The sequence below is a fragment of the Sminthopsis crassicaudata genome, chromosome 6 (assembly GCF_048593235.1).
Source record: "Sminthopsis crassicaudata isolate SCR6 chromosome 6, ASM4859323v1, whole genome shotgun sequence".
Classification (NCBI taxonomy): domain Eukaryota; kingdom Metazoa; phylum Chordata; class Mammalia; order Dasyuromorphia; family Dasyuridae; genus Sminthopsis; species Sminthopsis crassicaudata.
The window spans coordinates 71,304,203-71,317,275 of record NC_133622.1 but is presented as its reverse complement, the minus strand read 5'-3'; the positions used below and the strand labels follow the sequence as shown (position 1 = coordinate 71,317,275).

General features: G+C 34.3%; 1 protein-coding gene across 2 annotated transcripts in view; it reads right to left on the bottom strand.

Annotated features, from left to right (window-relative positions):
• Nucleotides 1-299: 299 nt before the first annotated feature.
• The window catches only part of USP38 (ubiquitin specific peptidase 38), a 29,960-nt gene continuing 17,186 nt past the window's right edge, over nucleotides 300-13,073 (bottom strand). For both annotated transcript variants that reach the window (XM_074274950.1, XM_074274951.1), the window contains 2 exons: nucleotides 11,231-12,602; nucleotides 300-551 (listed from right to left, as the gene is read on the bottom strand). In XM_074274950.1, the coding sequence (XP_074131051.1) occupies nucleotides 390-551; nucleotides 11,231-12,602 (1,534 nt within the window). In that variant the 3' untranslated portion in view covers nucleotides 300-389. The remainder of the gene's footprint in view (nucleotides 552-11,230; nucleotides 12,603-13,073) is intronic.

The following is a 13,073-nucleotide window of genomic DNA, read 5'->3' as shown; positions in this document are numbered from 1 at the left end:
CTTTTCAAAAAGACAATAAACTGCCCTTTTGCTCAGTATGAACAGGAGCAGGACAATTTAATCGCCTCTACTAAATTTAATGCAGCTTAATTAGGGACCATGTATATATTTTCTTTGAAAGTTTTATGTTTTGGTCAAGCATGTCTAACCATAAAAGTAAATGGACTTTTAAGAGGTAGATTTTTTTTTCCATGATGCACTTTGTTAATAAATAAATGTATTGTCAAGAAAATAAAAACAAGTAATGGGTAGGTTCTTAGTATAGGGATCAAATGCAGAAGAAAATAAAACTAGATATGTTTGATACAATCTGACATTTTAACAGTCATAAGTATTGGATGCCGTTTTATAAATCAGTGCATTCAGGATTGGACTATTCCTTTTTAGGATCAAAAAACTAGCCTGCCAACTGTACTGAATCCTCCCCCACCCCCTCCACCCGTTGGTCCACAGCTTCCTGGAGGGTCATTGTCATCAAATCCATTGGGTCTAAAGGAACAGGAAGCAGAAGCAGCCTGTAGTGCACGTGTTCGAGCATTCAGCTCTTGTTCCTGAAATCAAAAAATAATGGAAGTTATAAAAAAAAGTTACTATTTTAATAGAATATCTTAAAACTCCACAATTAAGAACAAATGGACTTAATTTTAAACAAACTAATCTTTGAAATATCTTTGTAAATAATCTTAATTTAACCACTGGAAAAAACTAGGTATTTATATTATTAAAATTCACAGAATCGGCAGCTCAGGAAGAGAGGCAATGGTTCCAACCTTCTCTGTCACTCACCTTTATGTACACTATGATCCAACCAAACTTTTTTTTTTTTTTTTTTGCTAATCTCCCACCTCTCCACGTCTTTGACCAGCTGTTCCCAATGCTTAGAAAGTGCTTCCAGCTCTCTACTGTCTTTAAAATATCATTTTCTTCAAAACTCTGCTCAATCAATACCAGCTCTCTAGTTATATTTCTTTCCTACTCTCCACTTTATTTTTTTATTCTTATTTACATATATAATGTCACCAGAAGAATGTAAACTTGCTGATGGTAGGAACTATTAGTTTTGTCTTTGTATTCCCAGGGCCTAACCCATAATAGGTATATAATAATGAGCCTTAAATCTTTTAAGATTAGAGTTCCAATACTAGCTCAATTGTTTAAACTTCTGTGACCTTAGATAAAATCATTTCATCTTGACTTCAGTTTTCTTCATCTGTAAAATGGGGGAAGGGTTGTTTGAATTAAATGACCTTTAAAGTCCTTTTCTGGCTAAAAATCCTATGATCCTACATCAGAAGGACAACCTGTTAAAGTTGTCCCAAAGAAAATATAGTTAATAAACACCAACACTTAGGAAAAGATTTCTCTCTTTGAATACTTGGAGTATGTATCACAGGTATAGACTTGTGCACACGTAAAAGTTAGCTTGCAAGCACAAAGCATTATTCCAGATCCATGGGCATTGTAAAAACTGTTGGATCAAGGTAATAAAGTGAGTTAATGAAAAAAAAAAAAAAAAGTAACTAAGGGAAAGCCAAGTTTCCTCCATATTTCCCCAATTCTACATTGGTATTGGGAGATAGTCTCAGAATAACACACACGTTTGAAACAAATAATGAAAAATCCAGAAGCAAAGCTTAAAATCTTGTATATTAAGTTTAATGGTATGTGCCTTCACTTACTAGACAAGGACACATTTAAGCTATTTGAAAAACAGTTGGATATTATATACAGTCACAGGATCTTTGAGTTGGACAGGACCTTAAAGACTACCTAGCTCAACTCTTATTTTATAGATGAGGAAAACTGAAATCCAGACACATAAAATGACCCAAGGCAACACAACTAATTAAATGTAGGAGCCAGAATTAAAACCCAACTTCAACAGAAACTGCTTATAGGGTTCATTTTCAAACTCTAGAGTTCAAGGAATCATGATCAAGCCCACAACATACTATTTTTAAAGAAGAGCATACTAATTTCAGGTCTGTCTTCAACCTATAGTTTAGCATCTGATTTTTTCTATTTCATTAATAAAGAGAATCACAGAATGTTTGAGACCCTTTCCTTCCCCAGTTTTTCTTGGGCTAGGAACAGAACTTATGTTAACCAATCTAGTATATCCTTTACTTTGGATAAATTTTGTTTCTAAGAAATGTAAAGTTGTTCTTCACATCACCTCCTGTACCCTCACAGTATATGAAATATGCCAAATTAAAAAATATATGTATATGTGCAATTTATTCTCAGCTACCAGCTAAAAAACAAACAATGGATTACAGTTAAAATTAGTATGACTAAGAATTTGTTCCAATTAAAATTTCAAAGATAATTTAGAGTCAAAAGACAATGACCACTAGCAGCAATTTAGGTGGTAAATTTTTTAACCACCTAAAAAGCTGTCAAGGTAGAGAAGAAGTGATACTGACCAATAAAAATCTATTGCTTAGTCAGACTGACAGAGAAACCATTTTTATCTCCTTTCACCTATCATTAACCACAGAAATGTTGGCAGTATGCTAGAGAAAAAGAAAAATACCATTTGCTATGACTGATTTAAGCATGGAAAATGAAATCATTTTCAATGAGGGAGAAGCTTAGATTTGGAGGTGATAAGATTATTGGTAAACAATCAGTTTGACTCCTTTAATGAATGGGTGATCAAACTTATCGACAGATTTAAACTTACCTAAGAAACAGTTAAAAATAAGTGCCCATTTTAAAAAGGATATCTTGCTACAGGTTACTATTAGATTGCTGTATTAATTACTATACTAGTGACAAGTCTAGGTTTATCAACCTGTCAATCTTGGTCTGGCCAGTAGGTTTTCAAGAGCATACATATTTTTAAAAATTCTTAATCAAGCTTAAATTTTTTGTCATTTTACTAAGTAGCTTGCTCTCTCTCCAAAACTGCTGGAGCATAGAAATCGACTACTTTTTTTTTTTCAAATGCCAATCACGACCCCTCCACTGGAATAGAAAACCTTTTTAGATGTATTCAATATTAATACTGAATTCAACTAAGTAAAACTTTTATTTCTTCTTTTGAAAAATAAGTTAAACAGGTGTAAAAGACATGTCACATGTGTTAATTTATACTGTTCTAACCCTATAGTTAACTTAATGATAACAGCATTCATATGTACATCAAGGTTTGTAAAATTCACAATAACCCTATGAAGTATATCTGTCTGTCTGTCACACACACACACACACACACACACACACACACACACACACACACACACACACACACACACACACTTCTCATTTACAGATGAAGAAACTGAAATGTCAGTGTTTGTTTGGCCCTTAGTTCACAACTAGCTTCTGGGATGGGCTTGCAGGTGTCAAACCCTGCTCTATTATTCTTTATATTGCTTTTATTAAATTACTCTCTCAAATAGAAGATGTAGTAAGGTATAATAATAAATTCTAACTGTACTTATAACGTGCATGTTGGGAAATCTAATAGAAAATTTTATCTGAATTTCAAGCAATTTTCTGACAGTTAAGCCATGTCTTCTCCCATGGCTTGATGAAAGATCCAGAATAAGCAATTAAGTTAATTGTCCCACTGCTTTTGGGATCATAAAACCTGTACCTTAATTCATGAGGCTTCCCAATAAAATAGCAAAATGAAACTGACATTTTATCAGTTGTCATTTGATTGTACAGATATTAAGGCTGACAAAGTTCTAGAGGCAATTAGGCAAGATTCCCAAATCTTTTTTTCATTGGTTTTTCCTCAATAAAGGAAAAGTATAACTTTGGGATATAATTTTTAAGAGTCAAGTCTTGGTTCCCCCATAGCAACCAATTTACATTACGAATTTATGTCAGGATATTTGTTAATCTGAAGATTAATAATAGATCATGCACACAGAATTGTTGGTGTTGGTAGAGCAAGATTTCTTGCTCTAATAAAAACTATAAAAATCAAACTCCATCAAAGACTCAGCAAAGATTGACCCTCAGAATCATAGGCCTTACACTAAATATTGATTTTCTGACATTTAACTGTGTGACCATGGGCAATTGAGTTTACTGAACCTCAGTTTACTCAAGTACTCTGTGCTCTATAAATGTCACCATATATATATATATATATATATATATATATATATATATATATATATATATATATATATATATATATATATATATATATATATATATATATATATGTGATTTGCAAGGCAATTGGGGTTTAAGTGACTTATCTGGGGTCACACAGCTAAGAAGTATTAAGTGTCTGAGGCTGCATTTGAACTCAGGACCTTCTGACTCTAGGGCTGGTGCTATCTAGCTGCCCCATATCTATTATTCCTAACTTATTCTTGGATCTCCACTGTAGAAATAATTTCCTCTTATAATGTTTGTCTCCTGGACTTTTCCTCTGAATAATATGTCCTTGTCCCCCATTTTTCCCCTCTGAAAAAGACAAATGTGAAGAGCTCTGAAAGTTTTACTTGGGTATGCAGTTTAAATCTGTAGAAATTGAGCGAATTTCATATTTTTGTACCAGACTATAGTTATGAAAAGATTGGATAAGGACTGTTCTCTTGAAGAACATTTCCCTACGCAGTGAAAACTTCATCTTATTGCTCAATTTATCTAACAATATATTTCTCTTGTTGCTACTCAGGAATTGAGGAATTGAAAATATCAGATCAGGACCTATCACTAATACACTGAGTTTGTATAAGCAAAATTTAAAATTCATTAAATACCAACTTATGAAGATGTTTCTTTTAATAGAAAAAAATCTAGTTAAGTATAGTACATATAGGTAACCTTAAAATGCTTGCTCCAATATTTTTTTTTTACTAAATTAATTTTAGAATAATATTTTGGCAAAAAATAGACTTAAAAGTAAAAAAATATTCTATATAGAGTAATTACTATTACAAAATTTAAAAGACATTATAATAAATAAATAGGCACAAAAACAACTATTAAATAAAAATCTAAGGATTTTAAGGATAGAGCTATTTTAAAAAAACTCCCAAAGTATCAACATTAAAAATATATATATTAAACATAGCAGCTGAAAATAAGTTCCATCACAACATTTTCCAGGTGCTTGGCAATTACTAAAATATGCTTAATTTTTTGAGAGAACAAAACAGTTTCTTGGCATAAAATTAAAAGAATCAAAATAGTTTGGTATGATAAAGCAAGCAATTTAGGTGTTAGATTCTAATTGCTATAACTGCTTTGCTAGTTATATAGAAAGAGCCAGGTGGTGCAGTAGATGGAGTAGTGCCAGCCAAGCCCACACCAAGTTTTGCCTCAGATATTTACTAGTAGGTTTGACCTTTGGGCAAATCACTTAGCTGTTTAACCTCAATGTCTTCATCTGTAAAATGGAGATAATAATAGAATGTACCTCCAAGGGTTAATTTAAATAAGATTAAAAATTGTGAAGCACTTAGCATGGTGCCTGGCACACAGTAGACACTATAAAAATGTAAGCTGCCATTATTATTTTCCTAATACATAAGGCTGGTGACAACAGAAAATCCTGAAATCAGACATGTGATCAGACCTTGAGATTAAAAAAAACCAACGCACCACCTTGGATTTGCTACAATAACCAGATGATTCCCAACTTAAAAGTAAATATTTGGAACAACTCATTTTGAAGTCAGTTACTTGAAAGTAGAGAAACATCTTTCTATTAAATAATGTCTAAGGTAATCCACAAAATTGTATTTAACCCATAATTTCCCTAGTATGTAATTAAAAAAAAAAATTGGGGGGTAGAGAGACTACCCCCAAATTTGATGACTGTTGCATATCTCTTAAGGGCATATCCCGTCTCCCGTCTCCCCCCTCCCCCCTCCCCAAATGATCTTCAGGAACTTTGCCAGCTGAGGTTAATTAGCTTGGTAATCTGAACGCCACTAAAGCACTATCCCAGCTCTAGAGGCACACAATATGAATTCTATCCTACACCACACAGGCACAGTGCTGTGGAGGTCATCCCTATAATAAATGAGACAAACGAGATAGCCAGGTAGGAAGCAGTAAAGTCAACTGTCCTTACTTGTTCTTGTCTTGGTCATATCACAGACCATTTAACTAGTGATTATGATAAGATTTTAACAATTGATTTGACATGTTAGATTTCTAATAATGGGTAGATAGAGAGCTTCTTGGACTGGGAATAAAGAGATCTGGGGTTCAAATTTATAATGCAGACTGTCTAGTTATGTGGTGGCAAGTCATCAAATTATTCTAGGTCTCACTGTTTTCATTTCTGAAACAGAAACAATACTTGCAAGACCTTCCTACTGTGTAATTAAAAAAGTGACAAAACTGCTTTATTTATAAACCTTAAAACAATATAATAAATGTTAATTATTGAAAAAAAAAATTTTTTTTAAAGCCAGGTCACTCTTCAATGGTGCTATGGATCTGATACAAGGAGAAGGGTGCTAGATTTGGAGTCAAGAGAACCTAGATTCAAATCTTAGCACTGTTACTATCTGTAGGACCTTAGGCCTTTTCTTTCATAATGAGGGGCTAAACCTTACAATTTAAGAGTCTATTCCATCTTTAAATCTCTAATTTTCCTTATAGTGGAGTATACAGTAAAAATTAGCTTAAGATTTCTTATTTCAAGAGGAAGCTAGCAAAGTGAATAGGAATATTTTCTTGCCTTCAGTGGAATATAGCAGCTCTTTTAAGGAAGGACTGCTAATTTTTTGCAACTCCAGTGTCTCCTAACAAAATCATCTGTTAGTAGGATAATAGAGACTGCTGAATAGGCCAAGTCCTTCTTTCACAGACAGAGCCCAATAGGTTCAGTGATTTGCCTAAAGTCACAAGGGTAATGTTAGAAACAGAATTTGAACTCTGGCTTCTATAATCTTTGTACTCCCTGCTGCCTCAATACAGATAAGACATGGTAGACAGTCTTAAATTTGCATATTTGTACATTTTTTTGCTAAATTACTCCACAAATTTTATGACATAAAATTGAATCAAATTATATAACTATTGTACTGTGAATGCAAAATGGCACTCAAGTACTTATACAGGAAACTGCAAAATTTACTCAGTAATGTACAAATAATAAAGGAAAAAATATTTTCATCACAGGAAGTTACTTGGATAAAAGAAGTGAAACTAAATATGTTTTAGAAGGAAGCAATCTTGCATGGTCAAATTACCAATATGTCAATACAAATGTTACTTTTCTAAAAATTCACAATTTTTTTGTTATCCATTTTTTTCCCCAAATATCCTTTCAAAAGGTAAGAGAAAATCAGTCTTGCCTCCAAAAAGCCCAATGACTACTACAAATCAGATTTTTTCTTGTTTTTCTAAAACTACTTATTTTGTGACAAAAGGTAAGTGTCCTTAGAAACTCAATTTAGGTATGACTTCTACTGCTAGTTCTTGGAATATAATCTTACAAAGTAGTCATTAAAAGAATGATTTTTAAAGATATATTTATAATATTGCTTTAATTAATTTAAATTCTTTAGTTTATTTCCTTATTAATCAGGTTAATCCTTTCAGAAATTTGTTGGGAGATGTATGCTAAGACTTGTATGGGTCTACATTCGATTATTTAGCTTAGTTTTGTACCACATATTTTCCCACAGACCAATGCATGGTATTTATACTACTCTATCCTCCCTTCTCCTAAATATTTTTAAAGTGAAACATTATGGATAGTCTTCTGATTAGATGGATACATTTCACTTGCATTATTAAGCCAGAGCCTTAGTTGTCATGACATCGGATTAAATCCAATGGCACAGTTGGAGAAATTCTTTCTGCCACCAAATCTGGGATTTCCATTTCCAATAACTGGCTCGCTGGTACCATGGGCCATCCTTACTCCTCACCTCACTGGCCAACCTGACGCAGGATGAAGTTAGAGAAGAAAAAAAGATAAATACTCAATACTTCCTAGGATTCTCAGTAGTGCTATTTTAGTGGTATTCCCATTTTAACTGAGAAGCAGATTCTTATTCTTTCCCCCCCAGAGTATTTTCTTGAAATACTCGAGACTATCAAAGCTTAGAATTCCTCTAAAATGTAAAAAAAGGTTATACCTAAAGACTCACTGTTTCCAAAGGTTCTGATAAAGGCCTCATTTCCAAAATATATAGAGAATGGCCATTCTCCAATTGATAATTGGTCAAAGGATATGAACAATTTTTGGATGAAGATATGGAGACTATTTCTAGCCATATGAAATCAGAGAAATGCAAATTAAGACAACTCAGATACCACTATACACCTGTCAGATTGACGAGGATGACAGGAAAAGATAATGCTGAATGTTGGGAGAGGATGTGGGAAAACTGGGACACTGATGTATTGTTGGTGGAATTGTGAACGAATCCAACCATTCTAGAGAGCAGTTTGGAACTATGCTCAAAAAGTTATCCAACTGTGCATACCCTTTGATCTAGCAGTGTTTCTACTGGGCTTATATCCGAAAGAGATCTTACAGAAGGGAAAGGGACCCACATGTGCAAAAATGTTTGTGGCAACCCTTTTTGTAGAAGCTAGAAACTGGAAATTGAATGGATGCCCATTAATTGGAGAATGGCTGAATAAGTTGTGGAATATGAATGTTATGGAATATTATTGTTCTGTAAGAAATGACCAGCAGGATGATTTCAGAAAGGCCTGGAGAGACACTAAATGAACTGATGATGAGTGAAATGAGCAAGACCAGATCATTATATACTTCTATATCTATTCTAGATCTATTCTGATGGATGTGGCTCTCTTCAACAATGAGATGAAACATATCAGTTCCATTTGTTCAACAATGAAGAGAACCAGCTAAACCCAGCAAAAGAACTATGGGAAATGAATATGAACCACAACATAGCATTTCCACTCCCTGTTTTTGTCTACTTGCATTTTTTGATTTCCTTCTCAGGTTATTTTTACCTTATGTCTAAGTTCAACTTTTCTTGTGCAGCAAAATAACTATATGGATTTGTATACATATACTGTGTTAACATGTATTGATCTACCTGCCATCTAGGAGAGGGGGTGAGGGAAGGAAGGGAAAAGTTGAGAAAGAGGTTTTTGCAAGGGTCAATGCTGAAAAATTACCCATGCATATATCTTGTAAATATAAAGCTATATTAAAAAAAAAAAAAAAAAAAAAAAAGATCCAGTAAGAAACAGTGGGTTTGTGGCTTTGTGGCAGTAAAGGTGAGGATGGAAAACATTTCATACATGTGATGAGATACAAGACATGAGCAACAGCAAGGCTAGATCAAAGGATAGACCAAAGGTCATCAAAGGATGTTAACGCATATTAGTGTAACTTGAATTTTGCTAGGCAAGTCACAAAGTTCTGGACATTTTGTTACTGTAGATAAAAGAAATAATTTTACATACTATCAGCTTTATTATTCAGCATACATAGTATTTGCAAAAGAAAGCATACTTGCCACCGCTACCTCCACATAGCAGGGAGGTGTGAGGACGAGTGCTGGGTGGGGAGCTGTTTGGTATTAGAAGGAACTGGAGGTGAGAGATAAGGACAGGAGAGGTTCAGATCTATCTAGTGGAGTGCTAGCAAGGCATCAAACACCAAAATGTCTAATCTTGAAAATAGTAGGACAGTGATGCTCTCCACAGAAATAGGGAAATTTAAAAGAGTGAGCTTGAGGAAGGAAATGAGGTCTGATTTGTGTTGAATTTTAAATATTTTTCAGGCATTACATATGTTTAACTTATATTGGTTGGATTACTTGCTGTCTATGGGTAAGGGGTGGGGGGAAGGGAGGGAGAAAAATTTGGAACACAAGTATGAATGTTGAAAACTCTCTGCATGTATTTCAAAAATAAAAGCTATTATTAAAAATAAAAAAAGAAAATAGAAAAAAATAAAAAGAAAGGTTTTTCAGGGCATCATTTTAAAATGTTCAAAGCAAGAAGTTGGATATATGATGCTAAAGCTCAGAGAAGAGACTAATGCTGGATATGTAGATCTGGGAGCTAGGTGCCTAGAGATGATAATTTAATCTACAGGAGCCACTGAGATCACTAAGGAAGAAAATACAGAGAGAAGAGGGTACAAGACACAAGTCTTGGGGCATAGCTAAGGAGAACCAGAGAGACCTATCATGAAAACACAGGAGAGAGAATTTAAGGATAGTTAAGAGCATTGAATATTCAGCAGCAGAGAAAGATGAAAAAAGAGAAATGCCCTTTAGATTTGGTAATTAAAGAGATTTTTGTTCATTGGGGAGAAATTTCAATTGAATGATGAATGGAGGATCATTTAAATATAGATGGTGAGAATTACAACCATTATAATGTAATTTACAAGTTTATCCAATGTAACATATGCTCCCTTTAGACAAAATTTAGATGGAAAATTAATTTCTACTTTGGTTGCCACATCATTATACTGTATTATTAGGTACAGTCAATGTCAGTCAATCTAGCAAAAAAAAAAAAATCTCAGAGCACAGTCACACAACTTACTTAAATCCCAATATGGGGATTTTCCCATTATGATAACTATCAAGTAGGACACATTACTAAGTCCTCATCTTCGCTATGTGTATTTTTCTGCACTACTTAGCCTGTTCTTTTGCCAAACATTCCTGGGATTTCTTCTCTCCTTAAAGATTAGCACCTGTAGCCCTCTCTTCCTCTTCCATCCTCTACCAGTCTCTTCAAAAGTTCTTTAGGTGACTGTCAGAAACAAAGCTCTAAAGCAGGCCAATTCTGTTAAGGCTAGAAAGTCCCCTGTACTATAGGGCTGAACCACTTCAACAGCCATTTAGTGGAGAACTGCTATAGAGATATTTTCCAAAAAAGAATTTTGGCGAGAACATCATATCTTTCTCAATAAACAAAGTATCCTTCCTTTTGAAGGCTGATTTAACAAATTTACTGACCTCAATTGTGTGCGACAACTTTCAAATAACTAAAATAACATAATTAACTATAAGCTATGAATTTCATAATGAATTGTTGATACTGTACTTTACTGCCAATTAGTATTTACATGGCATATAATGGTTGACAAAGAGAGAACTCTTATATGCAATTTTTATTCACAACCCAAAACTCCCATTTTTAGAACAAATCTTAAGAATTTAAGAGATTAGATTTTAAAATTAGCCAAGATTTGCAAAATGCTGAGCACATGTGACAATTATTTTTAAGGTATGCTATAAATAAGAAAAGTTGTGTAAGTCACAAACTAGATAGATCTCCAACTTACCTGTAAGTATAGCTTGTTATCTTTTGTTATGGCATCCATGAGTTCCTTTTGCAGAGGCGGGTCTCCATTCACCCAGAGTCCATTAGTTGTATTATTAGCGCTGAAACCACTAGTACTATTCTGTTTTTTGTACAATAAAACATAAGCAGTATCCTTTGGAAACCTACTGGTAATTTTCTGGACTGATTGAAATGAGGTAAACGTCACTCTGCTGTCATTAAATAAAAACCACTCCTTTGACATTTCATTATTTTCCAGATCCTGCTCAATAACTGCAGAAGGAATCTCTCCCCCCAACAAATGACCCTGAGGGGAAGCTAGAGCCAGAGTTTCAGACTGATGGCACAGCTGAAAGGAAGAGTCAGAACCTGTGATATTTCTGGCATATGAATAGTAATGTCCACTTTCAGAGGAGATGCCTGAATGAACAACAACAGAGCTTAACAAATAGGGCACCCGTTTTGGGCAGCATGCTTCATCAGTCCCCGAGGACTTGAGCTTTTTAGCCAGGTTCTCACCAGTATCAGTAAAATCAACATCTACTGACCAACTTTCTGATAATGAAGTTAGAGAGGAATTAGTTCTTTTGACTGGTAACTCTAATACCAATGGCAGTGACACATTGTCTAGGATTTTGCGTCGTATGTGACACTTCTGATCATATGAAAATCTCAGGAGAGTGAGAATAAGGTATTCAGGTTCCTCCATGATTTGCATAGTTTTCTCTGCATTCTGAAGAGAGGCACAGTTTTCACAATAATAGCGATTATCGCCATTAAGGATCTCTGGTGCCAGAAAATAATTTAGCAAGTCTGTAACTGAAGGTGTGTTTTCACCTCCTGGTTTCTGAGATACTCCTCTGTTAATCTGAATCTTGCATGGTTCATTAGAAACCAAAGTGTTTTCTGTACAGGGAACCTCAGAAGGAAGATTGTCTAAAGCTGCTTCATCCATGACTGTTTCTGAGCCAAAGCCAGGGGGGACAGGATGACAAAATGCTGACTCTTCAGGAGAGCCAGCTGTTACCAAGCTAGCCTGTACCACCAAGTCATCCTGCACCTTAGGAGAACATGATGGACCTTGGAAAGATAGGTTTTCCATAGAAGAGGAAGGACAAAATGCAAGTGAAAGATCTGTAAAGGCTTCCTCTTTCTGTGAGGTACTCCTGCAGTTCAAACAGTGTATATTAGTTTGAAGTTTTCCCCCAAACATTTTTTCAATTAAGGTTTTCTCACTATCATTTGTGTAAGGGATCTCTGTATATGGTGCTGCCTTGTTGTTTACTTCCTGTAATGAGGCTTCATCAGATCCCATACTTTCAGAAGGCTTCAGTGAAGACAGGGCTTTCAAAGTTCTTTCTTCTTCATGGAGTCTACAAAGGAAACAGTCACATTTTTCTTTTCTTAACCAGTTTTAGAATTACAAGTAACCAAGCTCTCAGAAAAATCAATATAGAAGGCCATTTTTCTTGCCTCAATTTTAAGAAATGTTATGTACTCATTTTTATAATGTTATAAGCTGACATCTGTTATTTACACCATTTTGGTTTTTGCAAGAAAACCAACTGACTTTGTAAAGCATAAGTGGTATTCCCCAAAGTCTGAAGAGAGTTCTTGTTTTCATGTTACTTGACTATAAGATCAAAGTACTTTATCACTAGTTAATGCCTTCAGCTTCAAAATGTTCCTATAATCAAATAATTTTCATTTTTTTAAGAAGTATTTAGTCCTAACAAAGCATTTAGTAGTTAAACTGGGAAGCAAATCTGATAGAATTAATGATGAAACAGTATACTCAGTATAATAATCTTGAACTCATGTTCTAATGCCCTAGCTCAATAAAA